Source organism: Temnothorax nylanderi, unplaced genomic scaffold, assembly GCF_030848795.1.
Source record: "Temnothorax nylanderi isolate EJ_2023f unplaced genomic scaffold, tnyl_v1.0 TNYL_tig0025_pilon, whole genome shotgun sequence".
NCBI lineage: Eukaryota > Metazoa > Arthropoda > Insecta > Hymenoptera > Formicidae > Temnothorax > Temnothorax nylanderi.
The window spans coordinates 521,222-542,765 of NW_027249087.1; the positions used below are offsets into that span (position 1 = coordinate 521,222).

At 45.9% G+C, this 21,544-nt stretch overlaps 2 protein-coding genes across 5 annotated transcripts in view; both read left to right on the top strand.

Moving 5' to 3' along the window:
• The window catches only part of Eip74ef (Ecdysone-induced protein E74), a 181,958-nt gene extending 170,687 nt beyond the window's left edge, over positions 1–11,271 (top strand). For all 4 annotated transcript variants that reach the window (XM_071701349.1, XM_071701348.1, XM_071701350.1 and 1 more), the window contains one exon: positions 8,027–11,271. In XM_071701349.1, the coding sequence (XP_071557450.1) occupies positions 8,027–8,580 (554 nt within the window). In that variant the 3' untranslated portion in view covers positions 8,581–11,271. The remainder of the gene's footprint in view (positions 1–8,026) is intronic.
• A 920-nt stretch (positions 11,272–12,191) lies between these two features.
• Alpha-spec (alpha spectrin) lies at positions 12,192–21,510 on the top strand. Its single transcript, XM_071701347.1, has 8 exons — positions 12,192–12,661; positions 12,754–12,985; positions 13,361–16,977; positions 17,459–19,986; positions 20,072–20,126; positions 20,232–20,610; positions 20,693–20,859; positions 20,967–21,510. The coding sequence occupies exons 1-8, from the start codon at positions 12,512–12,514 to the stop codon at positions 21,093–21,095; spliced, it is 7,257 nt and encodes a 2,418-aa protein (XP_071557448.1). The 5' UTR covers positions 12,192–12,511; the 3' UTR covers positions 21,096–21,510.
• The last annotated feature ends 34 nt before the right edge of the window (positions 21,511–21,544 follow it).

A 21,544-nucleotide genomic window follows, 5' to 3' on the forward strand; every position in this document is an offset into this window, starting at 1 on the left:
TCGTTAAATCACCTTGAAATGGAGTGAAATGAGATATTAACTGATTCACGTCTGAGCGATATCGAGATCGACCTCACCTTAAAAAATAAACTCGACGATCGTTTCGCGTTTTTCAGTAAAAGCGAGAAATTGTATTTGAAATACCTATTACGGTTGAATAACAAAAAGGTGTCTCGACATTTCACGAGTGATAATTAACTTATAAAGCTTAGAAATCTTTTTAATGTAATTTTTTCAAGCGTGTTACTTATGAACTGGAGATAATTATCACGATTATATAAATTAAGACGATATGTTCGCAAATAAAAATTTCACACATCTCGTCATTATGTATTCGTCAAATAACATTGATGTTAATTGTCAGACTGCAAATCTAGGAGATTGTATAAATCTAGACCGAAGAAAGGAGACGTGTGTTTTACATACAGTACAAAGTACGCCAAAGACTTAAAGCGAAATGTTTCCTTAGCTATCAATCTCCCTACATCCTTCTCGATCGCCCTTTATCTTTTTCCGAATGCCGAGGGAGACAGTGAGACAGAAGGGCAGGGAGAAGGAGGCAAAACGGAGCGTGGAAGGAGCGGCGACGATGGTGCACGTACACGTGCACGCCGAGAGCTCGCAATTTGAACGGGTTTCGGGGTTAAAGATAGTAGCCCGAGGCAGTAGGGTAACATAATAGGCAGGGACTTGGTCTAACGAGAGGAAAGAGAGAAAGAGACTCCGAGGGGGATGAGGGAGAGAGGGATAGGGGACAAGGGAAGAACGTCACGACGTCAAGAGACGTCGGGCAGGGAGATGCTGAAGGAAGCACAAGGATAGAAAGGAGTGCGAGAGGAGGAGGGGAAAAAGAAGGAGAAGAAGGAGAGAAAGAGAAAGAGAGAGAAAGAGAGAAAGAGATGGACGGAGATCGACGGGATAGAGAGTGAAAGGGTGGCAGGACGGGCGGAGGCCGGGGGGAGGGGAACGCCAGCGTATATGTGTGCAATGCGGTGCATCGGACTAGCCGGTCGCGAATGAAGGCGGAGGAGAGAGAAGGAGGAGAAGGATAGAGCGGTTAAGTTAGTCTGTCGGTCAGTGACTGCCTGACTTTCCCGGCGCAGCTGAAGGTCAACTCTCCCCTTCTCTCGATCTCATCATCCTCCTCCTCCGCCTCTTCCTCCTCCGCGTTGCTCTTCCTCCTCTTCTTCTTCCTCCTGCCCACTCCGTCGCTCCCAACGACCACCACCATCATCCAGCACAACCACCACTATTATCGGCGTCGCTCCGCTATCACCGACACTGCCCGGCCCATCTTCACCCTGCCCTTCCGCCATCCCTCTGGCCCCCCCGCCTCGCTCCGACTCTCCCTCTTCCGCGCGCCAGAGCTCCGCAGCTCCGGAGCTATGTCGGAACCATAATCCACGATCGCTTTGTTTATGCCGGACGAGCACTTTCGGTGGCCCCTCGTGCGTCCGTTCTCCGCTCGCCTCCCGGAGACGGGGCCCTCGCCCGGCGTTCCCGACTCTCCCTCCCTCCCCCATCACCTTTCCCGCTCCGACTACGGAGTATAACTCATGCACTTAGATGCACGCGGAATTCCGCCTCTCGAAATCCTGGTACGTGAGAACACGCGTCACGCGAGCGTATCTCGCCGAGATCGGAGGAACCGAAGGGACCGGGTTTCTCACCCGGTAGAAGTCCGGACTTCGTCGTTGGTTTTCTCGGAGTCTGATGGATGTCAAATTTATGTCGATTGCTAAGGGACGACTCTTATACAACCAGATAAATAACTTGTGTTCTTGTCAGGATAAACTGTTCATTACTTTGATTAGGAATTATATAATTATGCTTAAATTGAATAGTGATCTGAAATCTTATATTTAAGATGTTTTGCGTAAAGTAATAAGTGAAATAAATACCTATGTAGGAGAGGATACTATGCAGAGATAAAGAATTGTTATGTATTTTGAAAGAACGCGATTAGGTTTTACTAATTTATTTATTCAGATAATCGGAATGGTATCGTACGTGATAGTGTCTCGAATTCTAATTAACATCTAATTAACATTAGATATATAATTAACTTAATTATATTTAGAGATACTTTAACGATATGCGATAAGGTTTAATTTACGGACACTTTGACAATATGCGATACGTTTAATCGCTGAATGTCACATCGTGTTAATAGTACTAAAGGGGATAAGTTAATATTTCAAGTTCACCAATAGATGTTATATGGATATTAAGGTAGAATATTGGAACTGTTCTCTCTCTCTCTCTCTCTCTCTCTCTCTCTCTCTCTCTCTCTCTCTCTCTCTCTCTCTCTCTCTCTCTCTCTCTCTCTCTCTCTCTCTCTCTCTCTCTCTCTCTCTCGTCTCGGTCGCGTTCCTAGACGAATTGCAAGCTGTGGAAAAGGGAGATGTCACAATACCGAAGACACTCGGTATCGATACTCCGATAACAATCTCTAGACAAGCATCCGCAAACCATCGAAAACGAAGTCGAGGGAATATCTCGTGCGCGCGCGCGCGCGACTTCCCAGCCAATTATCCGGGACCGTCACTACGTGAGAATGCGCGCTCTGTCTAGATCTCTTCCTCTCCCTCTCTCTCTCTCCCTCTCGCCCCGCAGCATCTCTCTCTTCCACCGAGCTCGCTTTTAGCGCAACCGCTTTTTTTACCGCTCGTTCCGTCGAATCGTACGTCCCTGGATATCCCCACCGTACGTTGCGTCGGCCACAAGCCGCCTCCCGCTGCTTCTCGGCTCATCGCGCTTTTTTTTCTCTTTCTCTCTCTTTTTCCCTCTTCCTCCTCCCTCTTTCTCTCCGTCTCCTCCCCTCCCCCTCCCAACCCCTGCCCTTCTCGCTATACTTGTACTTCCGGCCCGCGCGAGAGAGAGAAAGAGAGAGAGCGGCTAGCGCGAAATCCTCCGCAAAATAAACGAGCGCCGCGCCGCGCCACGTCGCGCCGCGTCGCATCGCAGCCGTAGTCGCGCGGCGCAACGCGCGCGCCTACCCTTCCGTGTATTTTTAACTATCGACTCGTTACCGAGTCCCTCGGCTAAACTTCCTGCCGGCACTGTCAGGAAGGAACGCAGCTCGAGAGCGCACGAGGAAACGCGGCCCCCGAGCCCCCAGATCCGCTTCCTTTTTCTCGATCTTCGTCTCGCGCGCGCGCGCACGCGGGGTTGCGAAACCCTCGTTAAATATAGAAATTAATAACGCGCTGCAACGCGTAATCGCCCGACAGAGCGACTGAGCGTAGTTTTCACGAGCTCGGATGAGCACTGACTTGGAGATGGAATGACGAGAGCTACTTTGTAATTGCTTTTCTGCGAAATATGTGTGCGCGTTAAATATACCTATATTATTAATTCTTATGAGAGATATCTTAAAATTTGGATTTCACCACTCCAGGTCTGGTCCCCTTTACTCAAACATCATATAACATTGAGCGCTTGGCAAACAAAATGTACTTAATTAAAGTTACAGAAATTATTCTGATCACGAACTGATTCCACAGAGGATTTATGTGTAAGTCGATTTGTGCGAATAGCAAGCCTCTCCTATAATTTGTAAAGAAAACCTAGTTTATGTATAAGGGATAAGAATTCTTTTTTTTTTGTTTCACATGGGGAATTAGAATAGCTCTTTTAATATTTTAACACTCAAACGTTACAAAACTTTTATCAGGTGTAATTGGATTTCCTAAAAGTTCCCTAAACCTGTAATCGTTCTTTCGTCCTCCACCTTGTTTGCGAGTCAGTTACAAGAGCCGAAGAATGCCGCTTAAGTAGAAGATTAATACGGCCTCGGGGACGCATTAGACTGTCGTTTCATTGTCGCGGAACATCGTCTCGTCGGGCTGAGCGAAACTTGAATTTAAATTCGACCAATGATCGCCTTTAGTCGACCTCCGCCTGCGCTTTGTGGTGCTATCGATGTGGTAGTAATGGTAATTCTATGCAATACATGGAGAAAGAGAAAGAGAGCAAATAATAACGATCGAATCCCGACGTCTCTTCGCTTTTTTTATCTATCCCCGAATATCTTTTATTCCGAATAACAATTAGACGTTTATTATGATTGTAGAAATAATTAAAATCGCACTTGTAATCAGTTAAGTTGAGATATTTGTTCTCGCTGTAGAATTATAAACGTTTACATTATATTTGTGAAGAATCTCTCGCAACTCACGTAGATTTTACACTTTTATGATCGTGAATAAACGTGCTTTTAAATCGCCGATTTATCAAGACTTTTTTTTATTTAGTCTAGGATCTTTAAATTCCCACTTAAATTTTCCAGTTTGCCGATCCTAAAATATTCAAAACCCATTTTATTCGCGCATCGTTGCCAGCTGTTTTTCGATCCTATCCTAGTCTTCATAGGTTCCCCAAGGATCCCACGCGCTTTTGCCGAGGATAAATTTGCATTCTAGAATCTAGAATTTCTTACGCTTGAATTTGGGAAAGGAAAACCTATCGATATTCCGGGACCGTCGAACTACCTATTCCATTCACGTTTCCCCGATCGATCCTAGACTTCCGAGACTTCTAGGAATCCTCTCTATCCGGTCTCGGCGTGGCGCGGCGTGGCGCGGCGTGGCGCGGCGTGGCGCGGCGCACCAGACTCATCGGCTGGCGATGCGTCGTCTCTAGAGTCTAGCGGTGCTTTCCTGCGCTATACAACGCTCGTGGTATAGGTCAGTGAAGTAGGAGCAGTTCCCCCACCGCGACCGCTCCTAGACAACGGGTCTACGATTGACTCATCTAGCCAGTCATACCGCGCGTAAACACGATCCGCTCCAGCTGTTTCTCGCGCGCGCTCTCCGAGGCCTCTCGCTACTACCGCCTTCCTCTCACTTTCTCCGTCTCTCTCTCCCACCTCGCTCCTCGAGCGCGCACCGCGCGCCGCGCGTTTCCTCGTGCGCTCTCCCGCGTGTGTTCTATACCCCGTGCATACATATATATACATATATATATACGCGCACTTCCTGAGAACAACGGTGCGTTCTCCGTATTTTTAGAGCCACGTCGAAAATCTTTCGCTCTCCTGCCGTTCTCCTGTTTTTCGTCCCCGTCTTCCCCCTCCCCTCTCTTCTTCTCTCTCTCTTTCCTCTCTTCGTTTTCGAATCTTGCTTCATTTCTCTTCGCGCTATTTATACCGCAGCCCTTACAGTTATCGAAACCTTGTCGCGTTACGTTACGTCGGTATATCACAAGACAGAAAAGTGTTTCAGTGGATTTATGTGTTATCGTACCTATATCTATCGAGAAATCGAATAAATTCTTTTGTGCCTTTTATTACGTATCATTGTGAATTTAGTACTTTCGCTTTACGTTCCTTGCTTCATTTGACCCGCAACTATTTTCTATTCAATTTCAGTGATTAAATTTCATTATTCTTAGTGGTTTTCGCTCGTGGCATAATAAAGCGCCTATTTCTGTCTATTTACCTCTTCCTTCTTGATTCGAGACGGTTTCGCGTAATTTTTAAATACCTTCGCATTATACTGTTTTGACGTATCAATAAAACGTGACGTGTCGTATATAAACGCCGTTATTTCGAACGACCGCTTATTACTTCGCAGCTCCGTCACTACCGGAGGAGATAATGCCGCTTCGGTACCGCCAAATAAATATTCTCCCGTTCTCCCTCTTCCTCTCGCTCGCTCCGTCCTCCCCCCCCCCCCCCGCTCCGTCTCGTCGGTCCGCAAACCAGAAAACCTCGAATAGTGCCCGAGGAATCGTTCAACCGCGCGCGGGACTCCGCGGAACTGCAACGCGCGACGTGAGAGAAGGATGCAGGCGCGAGAGAGGGAGACACCGCGCGGGGAGAGGAAGATGGGATGGAGCGAGAGGGTTGACGCGACGACGAGGAAGGATAGGCACGGCAAGCGCGGACAGGGAGGGAGGGTTGCGAAGGGGGGGCGGGAGGGAACGCAAGGGGGCCGGAGAACGAGTTCCGATTTTAGCGCAGTCGCGGCGGCCTCAGAACGAGCGGCGCTATTATGCACTAGTAGCTTGATGGCGTCACCCGTGCAACCTTGGCTCGGGTCAGTCCTCTATCATACTGCAGGCAGAGTTCCCCGATTCCCTCCTCCTCCTCCCTCCCGCCTTCGTCTCGTGCCCCTCTCGCTCGCTCTCCCGCGCGCTCCACTCGCTGCGCTCCGACTCTCCGCTTTAACTCTCTTTCTCTCTTCCTCTCTGTCTCTCTCTTTCTCTTTCTCTCTCTCGCTCCTCGTCTCTTTATCTCGGTCCGTCTCCTCTTCCTCTCGACCCAGTGGCGTAAGGGGAAAAGAGCTTCTCACCGCCTCGTAGCAGGCAGCGCTTCGAAACTTTTGCTTTCTCTCAGCATAACGTTCATCGTCGCGTGCACGTAGATGCGAAATGCTGAGAATTCTTTTTTCTTCTTTTTTCTCTCCCCCCCTTCCCCATATGGGAGCCGCGCAGCGACACTGGTTAACTCATCTTCGGTATAAGGAACGCGAGATTCATCTCTCGAGGCAGCTTCGAAACTTTCGCTTTCTTTCGACATAACGCGGCGCGCTATTTGCGCGTACGTCACACGGCTGAGAATTTTTTATTTCTTTTTTTGGTATAAAAGTCGTACTGACTGCTGCTTATTCACCGATGTAAAAGAGATGCTTTATTGCTTTCGAAACCCTTATTTTTTGTCATAACGCGTGTACTCTGTCGCAAGTATGTCCAAATGTTGGTTTTTTTCTCAAACTGATTCTCCCACAAGTATCTGCCACGACGATGTGTTTGCCAAATTCCGAAACTTCAATTTCCTCCAATATTATCTCCTCGCGATAGTCCCTCCAAAATAATAAACTTATCTTTCTCTCGCACAAAACCGATACGATTCCGGCCAACAAATTTCGCTCGAGACCAACAGACACGCAAGTGGATTTATTAAGTAATAAAACTTTCTGGACTAAACTCGATTTTTAAAAAGCGACTTCTTATTGAATTTTCGTGAGAGCGCCGAAACTTGATGGATTCTCTGGGAGAGACCGTCGCTGCGTTTCAATGCGAAACTCGCTTCGAGGAGAAATCTCTTTGGGAGGCGGAACTCGCGGCGGATTCTCGCGCACGCCCGACGTGTTTTCCTACGCCCATGGACCACGGCTCTATGCTCGCGGGCCTCGCGGCACAAACTCAGATCGTGGGCATTCGCGTCTGTACGATCGCATCGACGCGATCGATATTGCGCGGTATCCAATCCCCGACTAAACCACATGACGCATAGATCGCGATTTCGAGATAATTACCTGTTTCTTCCGTTTTCTTGAGCGAGATCAGGGAAAAAAGATCTAGCGCTATATGTAGACGGGGTGAGACCCGCGGAAGCAGGTGGCGGGCTATCGAGAGCATCTACTTGCGCCGATCACTCGGGATGATGTAAACGACGAAGGCGAATCGACGACGACGCGACAATGATGATGGGCGATAACGACGTTTTCCCTCCTTGCCGCTTCGCGAACGACGGCTATTAATACTTGATTGCACGTTCAATTGCGACGTATACTCTTAAGGCACGCGGTGCGAAAACTAACGCGATAAACGCTGACACCGACCCTTCGCCGCGAGTCGAGATAATAACGTTACTTTGTGTCGTGGATTCTTTTGGGATGAGATTAGAGCGCGTCTCTTCAAGGCCGGACTCTCCTTCCTTTGTCGCGCGATGCCGAAATAATTTCTACGATGCAGCGATATTGATTCTTTTATATTGACGATAAAGTAGCTTCCACATGTTATTGTCCTACATGCCTCGAGACGTAATTAAACGCTTGTCACGTAGTGAGTAAAAAAGGCAAGTTAATTGTAAGATACAAAGTGATCATTACATTAAACTTGTAATCAAGCGTCCGTTATAAAAAGTCGGATAGATCATTATAAACTAGACATAGATAAAGTAAGAGACTAGATAAAAAAAAACCTAGATATAAATAACATAGATAAAGGTTCGATATAACGCAGAGATGATTCGCAAGACTTCTTCTAATTGCGCCCCTCTCCTTTTTCTCTTTTTCAGTATCCGACAGCTACAACAGTTACATAAACATGTACGGCGGGGGTGGGCAGTTTGCGACCCCCTGTACCCCGAGCCCGCCGCGAGGACCAGGCGGCGTGCCGACCAGCGTGATCCAGGCGGCTACCAGCTCGGTCTCGGACGATCTTTACCTTCTCGAGCTCAGCTTCCCGTCGCGCTCGAAGAAGAGCAAGCTGAAGAAGCCGCGGCAGGGCGGCGAGGGCGGGGCCGCGGTGAAGCGGAAGTCGCGCGAGGGCTCGACCACGTACCTGTGGGAATTCCTGCTCAAGCTGCTGCAGGACCACGAGTACTGTCCACGCTTCATCAAATGGACGAATCGCGAGCGGGGCGTCTTCAAGCTCGTCGACAGCAAGGCGGTCTCGCGGCTCTGGGGCATACACAAGAACAAGCCGGACATGAACTACGAGACGATGGGCAGGGCGCTGCGCTATTACTATCAGCGCGGCATCCTGGCGAAGGTGGACGGCCAGCGGCTAGTCTACCAGTTCGTCGACGTGCCGAAGGACATCGTCGAGATCGACTGTACAGGCGCATGAGACAGGGAGTCGGCCCGTCCCGCGGGGCACGAGAGGGAGAGGAAAGAGGAACAGCAGCAGCAGCAGCAGCAGCAACAACACGGCGTCTCGGCGCGGGCCCCGCGCGGACGTCGACCACCGCCGTTGTCGTTGACGTTGCCGTCGCTGATGCGGCGTCGCGGGCTCGTCGCGGGGCCTCATCCGCGCCAAGGGTCGCCGTTCAGCAGTTTTCTCCACCGAGACGCGCCGACCTGGCACACCCCTCAGATGTTGTAAAACGCGTTCTCTCTTTCGCTTTTTCTCGTTTTTTTTCTCCCTCTCTCTCTTTCTCTCTCTTTCTCTCTTCCTGTCTGACTCTCCCTGCCTGCTTCTCGATCCCTCTCTGTCTCTCTATTTCCATCTTTCTCTCCGGCTTCGTTTGTTCCTTGTATTATACCTATGTAAATGTATATTAAGGCGCCGCGTGACGATGTCGTCGGAGGTGGTCCCGACCCAGTACCTCGTCCTTCTCCTGCGATCCTGCGTTTCTTTCTCGCGTGTCCGAGTGCCGCGTAGGATTGGGACAGGACGGCGCCCGACTCGTTGAAATTTGTACAAAATTTAGTTCTTAACGTGTCGAGAAAGATTAAACTAAAGATTTTATTCTGGTGTACCTTGCGGGAGGAACGCCGTGGACAAATTACTTAAGCCGCGAAGCACCGGAAAGCGAAAAATTGTATATTCGAAAGAGCGACAAATTATTTATTGTATATTAGACGTTTATGTATGTTACCTAAGAAAATTGTTACGCGCGATGATTCGCGCAGATGGAAAATGTATGGAAAACGGACGAAAGTTATAATAAAAACGAAACGAAATGAGGGCTGTGAAAAGGATTACGATACGGAGAGGAGAGGAAAGGAGAGGAGACGAGTTGTGTAGTGGAACGGGAAAGGATGAAGTAGCGTCTCTCGAAGTTTCACGGAGCGAGCTCAGGGAGGGGTACACATTATATTTTTTTAAGTATAAGCGGAAGGGATTGGCCCTTCCGATTTGTGAGCTGAGGGTTCAACAACGCAAGGTGCTGGCTAATATACATGCATATACACATACACACACACACGCACACCGAGGTCCAAGAAAATTATTATTTAGCAACCTAGTGTTACTAATTCGTAAAGATTATCAATGCGGACGATTTTATCTCTGTATATAAATATAAAGAATACCTTTAGTAAAAAAAAATATATATATATATTATTGAACATTATATATATTATATAAATATATCTATTGTATGTTATGTAGTAAAAATGGAGCGAGATTTGATGTGTCTCTATGAGATTTTTGGCGTCACAGCGACACGCGTAGGGCGCTTGTAACCGTCTCGCGCGACGTCTCTCTTTCGAAACTTTCTATACTACTTGTTTGTTCTTATATACATTATATCGGGGACGAATTTTATACGTTCGGGAGCGCCGATTTTGCGCTCGAGCCTTCTAAAGTCGCAGTCATAACGCACATATATATACACGTATATTGCTGGTCTCGTATGCTCAGACTGATTCCGGAGACGTCGCACGTACAATACAGAGAAGCCCGCCCGACGCACGGGAAGCGTAATAAAAAAAAATGCGTAACTCTAGAGTAAAATTTAACTTATTGGCGCCCCGGGACGCGTGACGCGCGCGAGTGCAAGTGTATCCTATAGCCCTAAGTTTTTGTACATAAAGAGGAAATCGTCAAAAATATTATTTACGTTTAAGAAGAACGTAACGCTGGTTATCTCTATGCGATAATTATATCCGCGGGAGAAAGTAAAACGACGGAAGGTGGAAGGAAAGAATGGACGAGGAGCGTCTGGCTAGATCACGCGCGATGACTACGCGGTCGGTCGCGAGGCGCGTACACAGGCCGATTTGTCGCATTACAGCCTCGGGATATAAAACCGTAAAAGAAAACGAAATATACAGTACATTTGAACAGTGATCCAGTGCTGCCAATAATGCCTGTAAACGGTCCCTTTGCACTTGTCGCTCGAGTCAACGCCCTTCGAGTCGAGCCACACACGGTGCTGTCAGATCGATCCGATGTTTTCGGGACACCAGATATATACCGATGATACAAAGCAAATTGCCTTCTCGTATTAACAAAGACGTGTTGCCTTCTAACAAAAAAAAAGATGCATATAAAAGTTCTAGCGATTTGTATCGTAAATGCCGTCACTTTGTCCAGGTACTTAAAAGCCCTTTACATATAACGCCCTAACATCGTTTTTTGTGACGAATTGAATTTTGTAATTTTATCAGCGAAAAGTTCTTTGGTACGTGGTGACTTTTATCGTACTTCGAATACAATGTATCGGCGGGAAATAGTAATAATATTAATAATAATATTAATGATAAAAAGAAGAAGATATATCAGAGTACAATGGACAAAAGTACCTATAGTATACCACTTCTATACATGATAACGGACACTTATAAACAATGAATGGACACTACAACAGAAATCCTATTTTTAGGTAAATTAAATTTACATATACATAACAATCCACTACACTACGAGATATTTTAACAAATAAGACTTTACTATAATAGAGATAAATACATAATTATTTACCTGTAAAATATATGAAAACACGATGGATTGACGTAAGGAACTCTAATGTAACGTTCTGTGATTCGTTGTTTGTAGGTGAAATTTAATAAAAGATTATTGTATCATAATATATATACTCATGCGCTTTTACTTTATTTCCCATATACTCAATGAATATTTCGATTCTCAAATTAATTCTATTTACGTTATTATATAAAGAATATTAGAAAGTAAAATATTACACAAAAATAAAATGCGGGATTTTATTATTAATATTTTATTAGATTTTGTTATATATTTTATTATTAACTAATAAAATTGTTGAAACGTTTGAAAATAACAAGTTTATCTGAGAGAGTGAAAGAGAGTGAGAATTTTTATTATAAAAAACTTTCATATTGTAGATAATTACAATCTTTTATAATTTTTATAAATATTTCTTCCTTTTGTAAGTAAAATACTTTATATCTCATTTTTTTTCTCTTTAAAATTCGATTTTTACAATTTTTATTTCGCTATTATCTCTGTGATCAATAAATGAACTACCACTGTCGATAAGCAAATTCTACCGTCGATAAGTTAATTTCCTATAACTGATAAAATCTACCGATAAAATGTTTCAATTGCAGACAAAAAGCGATTTACAGCCGTAAGTAGATGAAGTGATGATCATAAAACATTCCCGTAATTATACTTATGCAAAAAGTAATCAATTTCTATATCGCAATAAATTATGAACAGTAAAAGCGTAGAAAAGATATAGAAAGAATATATGACCTCGCGCGATTTGTTGTCCTCAAGTTCACCTTTTCTTCTCTTTTTGACCCGTTAATTGTGCCGCGTTCTTAAGTACAAATGTATATTATTATACATGTATTGATGATATGTTTACCGTAATGATGCAACGGTTATATATAACCTGACCGACTAAAGACGGTCGGCTGTATCTTCGCTGTGATTGGTACGAAGATTGACCGAGTGCCAGTCAACGAGAGGTGCCGCCGGAACGTTCACAAGTACGCGGAGTGGGATGTGGGAATACACACGAGTGCAGAAGAAATAAGAATCCAGTAGCCAGTAGGAGTACTAGGAGCAGAACCTCGTAGAACGGAACGTCAAGTGTGGCAGACGAAATTGGGCGAGCTCGCGAGCTTGCGAGCGAATTCCACGGAAATCCTTTGGCCGTCGTTTTCGTATTATCGACGACACAATTCGTCGTCGCGCGCGCATTCGACGATCCGGCCCCGGCCGTCCCTGCCTGCGGGAGAGGCGTTCGCTCATCGATTCTGGCAGCGAATTGATCCTGCCACACCCCACTGTGGCCATTTTGGACGATAGTCGGTGAAAGCTATTTTAAAGATCGCAACCAAGCATGGATCAAATTACGCCGAAGGAGGTGAAGATCCTCGAGAATCCGGAGGACATCCAGGAGAGGCGAGAGCAGGTATTGGGACGCTATGCCAACTTCAAGTCGGAGGCGCGCAACAAGCGGGACAAGCTCGAGGACTCCCGTCGCTTTCAGGTATTTTCAGACTTTCACGTATCCGACTGCTCTTCTTTTCTCCTGTCTGCTATTTCGTTTGATGTTGCTGACCCTCGCGTTTTTTCTTTCAGTACTTTAAGCGAGATGCGGATGAACTCGAAGGATGGATCTACGAGAAGCTCCAAGCGGCCTCCGATGAGAGTTACAAGGATCCTACTAATCTACAGGCGAAGATCCAGAAGCACCAGGCCTTTGAGGCAGAAGTCGCAGCTCATTCAAACGCCATCGTGCTGCTTGATAATACCGGCTCAGAAATGATAGCGCAACATCATTTCGCCAGCGATATCATTCGCAAGAGATTAGGTACATTTAATTACTAGAGATGTCAATTTCTTTTCAAGATCGTTAGAGTATTATCAAAGTATGCTACCAAGTTTTTATGTACATGCAGGGTGTATTATGAAAATCTAATATTAATAATATCTAATATTAATAATTCATTTTTAGTAAAAAAAAAAAAAAAAAAAGCAATTTGAAGATCTAAAACTGACGTTTCATGAACAGTAATTCGTATTATCTTTTTCTCAAACTATGTAAAATGTGTAAAATGTTTTAATATATTATTTTATTTTAAATATAAACTGAAAGTTAGATGATGTTTATTGTAATTGTGGAACATACTGTACATCCAACAAACTGAATTTTGTTTTTTAACACAATATATTTAATTATTTAAAGAGGAACTACATCGCCTGTGGGAGTTGCTGCTGTCCCGATTGGCTGACAAGGGTTTGAAGCTACAGCAGGCTTTAGTTCTCGTACAGTTTATTCGTCACTGTGACGAGGTGATGTTTTGGATTCACGACAAGGAGGCATTTGTAACGACCGATGAGTTTGGACACGACTTGGAGCACGTGGAGGTGCTCCAAAGAAAATTCGACGAATTCCAGAAGGATATGGCGAGTCAAGAGTACAGAGTTACGGAAGTGAACGAGCTGGCAGATAAGTTGCTGTTGGACGGGCATCCCGAACGCGACACCATTTTACGCAGGAAGGAAGAACTCAATGAATCCTGGCAGAGACTGAAACAACTGGCCACGTTGCGACAGGAGAAGCTCTTCGGAGCGCACGAGATCCAGAGATTCAATCGCGACGCTGACGAGACCATGGCTTGGATCGCGGAGAAGGACGTTGTTTTATCGTCCGACGATTTCGGGCGAGATCTTGCCAGCGTGCAAACGTTGCAACGAAAACACGAAGGTATCGAGCGCGACTTGGCTGCTCTGGAGGACAAGGTGTATACACTGGGCGCGGAAGCCGATCGTCTCGCTGCGATTCACGAAGCTGATCATTCCAAGCAGATTCAAGCTAAACGCGCCGAGATTTTACAGTCGTGGGAGAGCCTTACTGCAAAAGCGAAAGAGCGGCGACTCAAACTTGACGAATCTTATTATCTGCATCGTTTCTTAGCCGATTATCGCGACTTGGTGTCCTGGATGAACGATATGCGCGCCATCATTTCTGCAGACGAGCTAGCTAAAGATGTGGCCGGCGCCGAGGCCTTGGTCGACCGACATCAGGAACACAAGGGAGAAATCGACGCCAGAGCTGATAGCTTTGATGCAACCACATTGGCTGGTAATAAACTTCTAGAAAAGAAACATTACGCTGCCGAGGAAGTGGCACGGAAATTGAACTCTCTCGCCGACGACAAGTCATCTCTCTTAAACCTGTGGGAGAAGAGGCGTATCTTGTACGAGCAATGCGTCGATTTGCAACTATTCTACCGAGATACGGAACAGGCTGACGCGTGGATGGCCAAACAGGAAGCGTTTTTGGCTAACGAAGACTTGGGAGATTCCCTCGACAGTGTGGAGGCGCTTATTAAGAAACACGAGGACTTTGACAAATCCCTGGCGGCTCAAGAGGAGAAGATCAAAGTGCTTGATGAATTTGCTGGAAAGTTAATCGAGGGCGAACATTATGCTGCAGACGATGTGGCACAACGGCGGCAGCTGCTATTGGAAAGACGAGCTATTCTTCTCGATAAATCAGCTCAAAGACGCCGTCGCCTGGAGGATGCATACAAGCTGCAACAGTTTGAGAGAGATTGCGACGAAACAAAAGGCTGGGTTAATGAGAAGCTCAAGTTTGCCACTGACGACAATTACTTGGATCCTACTAATCTGAACGGTAAGGTCCAGAAGCATCAGAATTTCGAGCAAGAATTAAACGCGAATAGGACGCGCATGGAGGAGATGGTAGCCACTGGCCAGGAATTGATCGAGAGCGGTCACTATGCTAGCGATCGCATACGCACTCGCTCGGATGAGATCGTGACACTGTGGGAGAGCTTAACGCGGGCCACCGAAAAGAAAGGCGCGAAATTACAGGAGGCTTCCCAGCAGCAGCAATTCAACCGTACGGTAGAAGATATCGAATTGTGGCTCTCGGAGGTGGAGGGACAACTTATGTCGGAAGACTACGGTAAAGATCTAACCAGCGTCCAGAACTTGCAGAAGAAACATGCGCTCCTAGAAGCCGATGTAGGTTCTCACGCGGACAGAATCGATAGTATCACTCAAGCGGCCGAGCAGTTTGTCACATCGGGCCACTTTGACGCCGACAACATCAAAGCTAAGCAGGATCAATTGCAAGGTAGATATGCCGCTCTGCAGCGTCCTATGAGTTTGAGGAAACAACGACTCTTGGACTCGCTCCAGGTACAGCAACTGTTTCGAGATATCGAAGACGAGGAAGCGTGGATTCGCGAGAAAGAGCCAGTCGCGGCATCCACGAATCGTGGTCGTGATTTGATCGGCGTGCAGAATCTGCAGAAGAAGCATCAGGCTGTTCTGGCGGAAATCAACAACCACGAGCCGAGAGTGGCCGCGGTTTGCCAGGCGGGCTCGACGATGTTGCAAGAGGGACACTTCGCGGCTGAGGAGATTAATCAGCGACTGGCGGCTTTGGACGAGCACTGGGGACAGCTGAAAGATAAGGCTCGGCAACGTAAAAATGACTTGGACGACTCTTTACAGGCGCATCAATATTTCGCCGATGCGAACGAGGCTGAATCATGGATGAAGGAGAAACGTCCTATAGTGATGAATGGTGATTACGGCAAGGATGAGGATAGTTCTGAGGCTCTTCTGAAGAAACATGAGGCCTTGGTTAGCGACCTGGAAGCGTTTGCGAGCACCATTGCGGTATTAAGAGATCAAGCTGCGGCGTGTAGACAGCAAGAGACACCCACGATCGACATCACCGGCAAGGAGTGTGTCGTGGCTCTTTACGATTACACTGAAAAGTCTCCCAGAGAGGTATCCATGAAGAAGGGTGATACTCTGACTCTGCTCAACTCCAACAACAAGGATTGGTGGAAGGTCGAGGTAAACGATCGTCAAGGTTTCGTACCGGCAGCATATGTGAAGCGCGTGGAACCTGAGGCGGGTCTCAGCGCGTCCCAACAGAACTTGGCTAGAGAGCAGAGCTCGATCGCCGCGCGACAAGCACAGATCCAGGCGCAATACGATGATCTCTTGCGTCTGGCGCGCGAACGTCAAAACAAACTTAATGAAACAGCCAAGGCTTACGTGCTGGTAAGAGAAGCCGCTGAGTTGGCTACTTGGATCAAGGACAAGGAGAATCACGCTCAGGTGCAGGACGTGGGCGAGGATCTGGAACAGGTGGAAGTTATGCAGAAGAAGTTCGATGACTTTCAAGCTGATCTTAAGGCGAACGAAGTGCGTTTGGCCGAGATGAATGAAATCGCTGTTCAGCTGATGAGCCTCGGACAGACTGAAGCGGCATTGAAGATTCAGACGCAAATTCAGGATCTGAACGAGAAGTGGACCAGCTTGCAAACGCTCACGGCAGAACGGGCCAATCAGCTTGGTTCTGCTCACGAGGTGCAACGGTTCCATCGTGATGTCGATGAAACCAAAGATTGGATTCGCGAAAAGGATGCGGCGCTGAACAATGACGATCTGGGTAAGGATTTGCGCAGCGTTCAAGCTTTGCAGCGCAAGCACGAGGGTCTGGAGAGAGATCTGGCGGCTTTGGGAGACAAGATCAAGCAACTTGATGAGACGGCTAATCGCCTGATGCAGTCGCATCCAGAAACTGCCGAGCAAACATACGCTAAACAGAAGGAGATCAACGAAGAATGGACTCAGTTGACGGCCAAAGCTAATAGCAGAAAGGAGAAGCTTCTGGACTCGTACGATCTGCAACGCTTCCTCAGTGATTATCGCGACTTAATGGCCTGGATTAACTCGATGATGGGCCTGGTCGCTTCCGAAGAACTCGCATCGGACGTCACGGGTGCCGAGGCATTGCTCGAACGTCATCAGGTAAAAATAATCTCTATTGTAGCATGATCAAACACAGTCATCACAATCATCTTTCAACAAATCCTTCACCAAGTCATTTAAATTATAGAATCACAGAGCAGAGATAGATGCGCGATACGGCATACTTCCAGAGGTATAAGAACGTTTGAGCATGCATCAAGGAAGTCGCGGAGTTGCCTGGCGAGAGTTTAAAAAATTAATTTCGCGTAATTCGTCTCGTTGATGATTTATTTCATTTTATTTTTTTTTACGAGAAGAGGTTGATTGATCTTGTGCCGATGTTTTGCAATGAAAATACTGCCTATTAACAGTTTGAGTATTTTCAATGCTTATCGCGTAATTACTACCTTTCTGCTTGTCGTAGTATCTATTGCCGAATGGATTTGATCATACATAACAAACAAAGAGTTGCGTACTGGCATAAAACACTCGAAAACCGAATCATAATCCACTTTGTAAATTTCGTTTACTTTTTGTATAGGAGCACCGAATGGAGATAGATGCTAGAGCAGGTACTTTCCAGGCGTTCGAATTGTTCGGCCAACAGCTGTTGCAATCCAGCCATTACGCCAGCGTGGAGATACTGGAGAAACTCGAATCTATGGCTGAAGCCCGACAAGAGCTAGAGAAAGCTTGGATCCAACGACGCATGCAACTCGATCAGAATCTCGAATTGCAGTTGTTCTGCAGGGATTGCGAGCAGGCGGAGAATTGGATGAGCGCGCGGGAGGCTTTCCTCAGCAGCGCAGACGCGGTGGACAGCAGTGACAACGTCGAGGCTCTCATCAAGAAGCACGAAGATTTTGATAAAGCAATCAACGCTCACGAAGAGAAGATCGCTACCTTACAGACTCTGGCTGATCAGCTGATCGCTGCGGAACATTATGCCGCTAAACCTATCGACGATAGACGATGTCAAGTGTTGGATCGCTGGCGACACTTGAAGGACGCTCTTATTGAGAAGCGCTCGAAGCTGGGCGAGTCTCAGACTCTGCAGCAGTTCTCTCGAGATGCGGATGAGATGGAAAATTGGATCGCCGAGAAACTTCAGCTAGCAACTGAGGAGAATTACAAGGATCCCGCCAACATACAGTCGAAGCATCAGAAACATCAGGCTTTCGAAGCTGAATTAGCGGCCAATGCGGACCGAATTCAATCGGTACTCGCTATGGGAGGCAATCTAATCGAAAAGCATCAATGTGCTGGTTCGGAGGATGCAGTTCAAAAAAGATTGGCGTCTATCGCTGACCAGTGGGAATACCTTACGCAAAAGACCACAGAGAAGTCCATGAAGCTGAAGGAAGCTAACAAACAGCGTACCTATATCGCTGCCGTGAAAGATCTTGATTTCTGGCTCGGCGAAGTCGAGAGTTTGCTCACATCCGAAGACGCCGGCAAGGACTTGGCTTCGGTGCAAAATCTTATGAAGAAACATCAACTTGTTGAGGCAGATATACAGGCGCACGAAGAAAGAATCAAGGACATGAATGCACAGGCTGATTCGTTGATCGAGAGCGGCCAGTTCGATGCTGCTGGTATTCAAGAGAAACGTCAGAGCATAAATGAACGTTATGAGCGAATCAGGAATCTAGCGGCGCACAGACAGGCGAGACTCAACGAAGCTAACACTCTGCATCAGTTCTTCCGCGATATTGCTGACGAAGAGTCTTGGATCAAGGAGAAGAAGCTTCTTGTCGGATCGGATGATTATGGTCGTGACCTTACGGGTGTGCAGAACTTGAAGAAGAAGCACAAGAGATTGGAGGCCGAACTTGGTAGTCACGAACCTGCTATCCAAGCTGTCCAGGAGGCAGGAGAGAAATTGATGGACGTTTCCAATCTAGGAGTACCCGAAATCGAACAGCGTCTGAAGCTTCTCAATCAGGCGTGGGCTGAATTGAAGCAATTAGCTGCCACTAGGGGACAGAAGTTGGATGAATCCTTAACGTATCAACAGTTCCTCGCCAAGGTCGAAGAGGAGGAAGCCTGGATTACGGAAAAGCAGCAGTTACTTTCTGTCGAAGATTACGGCGATACAATGGCCGCTGTGCAAGGCCTTTTGAAGAAGCACGATGCGTTCGAAACCGATTTTGCGGCTCACGGTGAACGCTGCAAGGACATCTGCGAGGCCGGCGAGACATTGATCAAAGCTGGCAATCATCGAGCAGATGCTATCAGTCAAAGATGCGCGCAATTGCGCAACAAATTGGAGCAACTCGGAGCTCTCGCGGCCCGCAGGAAGACACGACTGAACGACAATTCGGCGTACTTGCAGTTCATGTGGAAGGCCGATGTAGTCGAATCATGGATCGCTGATAAGGAGACTCACGTACGTTCCGAGGAATTTGGTCGAGATTTATCTACCGTACAGACATTGCTCACGAAACAGGAGACCTTCGACGCTGGCTTGCATGCCTTTGAACACGAGGGTATTCAGAATATCACCTCATTGAAAGAAATGCTCGTTGATTCCGGGCACGATCAGACACCCAGCATTCAGAAACGTCATGCTGATGTCATCACTCGTTGGCAGAAACTTCTGGCTGATTCAGATTCGAGGAAACAACGTCTATTGAGAATGCAGGATCAATTCAGGCAGATCGAAGAGCTCTATCTAACGTTCGCGAAGAAAGCGTCTGCTTTCAACTCTTGGTTCGAGAATGCCGAAGAGGATCTGACAGATCCCGTGCGTTGTAATAGTATCGAAGAGATTCGTGCTCTTCGCGAGGCACACGCGCAGTTCCAAGCTAGCTTATCCTCGGCCGAAGCCGACTTCCAAGCCCTGGCTGCTCTTGACAGGCAAATCAAGAGCTTCAACGTCGGACCAAATCCATACACATGGTTCACGATGGAAGCTTTGGAAGATACTTGGCGTAACTTACAGAAGATAATTAAGGAACGCGATGTTGAACTTGCGAAAGAAGCACAGCGGCAGGAGGAGAATGATAAATTGCGTAAGGAATTCGCCAAGCACGCTAATGCCTTCCATCAGTGGCTTGCGGAAACAAGGTTTGCATCAGTCATGAAAGAATTATTTAGTCACCTAGTTGTTTAATTAGGAATAAAAACGCAAATAATTAATTTTTTTTTATAGAACATCTATGATGGAAGGATCTGGATCTTTAGAACAGCAACTGGAAGCTACAAAGGTTTGTATAATTGAAACAGATGCATTTATCATAAGGATAATTTATGCAAGATTTATATTCATTGCGCAATTATATGTTATACATAAATTATATACAAATTTACAGCGAAAAACTCAAGAAGTGCGCGCACGTCGTCAAGACCTGAAGAAGATCGAAGATCTGGGAGCTATTCTAGAGGAACATCTAATTCTCGACAACCGTTACACAGAACACAGTACCGTAGGATTGGCACAACAATGGGATCAGTTGGATCAGTTAGGAATGCGCATGCAACACAATTTAGAACAGCAGATTCAAGCGCGAAACCAGTCCGGTGTATCTGAAGACGCACTAAAGGAATTCTCCATGATGTTTAAGCACTTTGACAAGGACAAGAGTGGCCGTCTAAATCATCAAGAATTTAAATCGTGCCTGAGAGCTTTGGGCTATGACCTTCCTATGATGGAAGAAGGACAGCCCGATCCGGAATTCGAGAACATATTAGGTTTTGTTGATTTTAATTCTTGTGTTATTTCCGGTTACATTATTTCGAACATCTATTTTTAACACGATACTATTATTCGCAGACATCGTGGATCCTAATAGAGACGGCTATGTATCGCTGCAAGAATACATGGCGTTTATGATCAGCAAGGAAACGGAGAACGTGCAGAGCTCGGAGGAAATAGAGAACGCTTTCCGAGCAATCACTGCAGCAGATCGGCCGTACGTCACAAAGGAGGAATTATATGCTGTAAGTATTGCAAATACTATTGAATATTCAGAAATATAAGTTACAATGTTCCTACAATCACGAAGAATGCAATTTATATTCGTTAATCGTTTTTTTTTCTTTTTCAGAACCTCACAAAGGAGATGGCCGATTATTGCGTTGCCCGTATGAAACCTTATGTAGATCCCAAGTCGGAACGACCGATAACAGCTGCGTTGGATTATATAGAATTTACGCGTACTCTTTTCCAGAATTAATTATGGATTCACATACATATGCATATTATATTATTTTTCCAAGCTTATTAAACTATAATTGCATAAAGAGCACAGGGCGCTGCTATGTTTATCTTTAAAAACTATGCTTGATTGATATTTCTATTAATAACGAGAGTTATCTAGAGCATTTACAGAAATTGAGATTTTCACCTAAACTGGTTGATAGAGAATATATATATAAAGAATATATTTGTGTTGTATGTTAGAATGCTTTTCCTAACATATATATTCTTATATGCTTTTGATATATCGCATTATTTAATCTTCAAATCCTAATCTTTAAAATATTAAATTCTATATCAACTAGTTCTTTGAAACTCTTTCACGTTGTTCTTCGAAATAAATGCATTTAATATATTATATTAAATTTTATTCAATAAATCTATAAAACATATATGGTGTATTTTTTAATTCTTGCGTATGAGATT

Coding starts and splice junctions, on each gene's coding strand:
- Alpha-spec (XM_071701347.1), top strand. CDS start 12,512: ATGGATCAAATTACGCCGAAGGAGGTGAAGATCCTCGAGAATCCGGAG. Junction 16,978..17,458: donor CATTGCTCGAACGTCATCAG/GTAAAAATAATC, acceptor CTTTTTGTATAG/GAGCACCGAATGGAGATAGA. Junction 20,127..20,231: donor AGCAACTGGAAGCTACAAAG/GTTTGTATAATT, acceptor ACAAATTTACAG/CGAAAAACTCAAGAAGTGCG.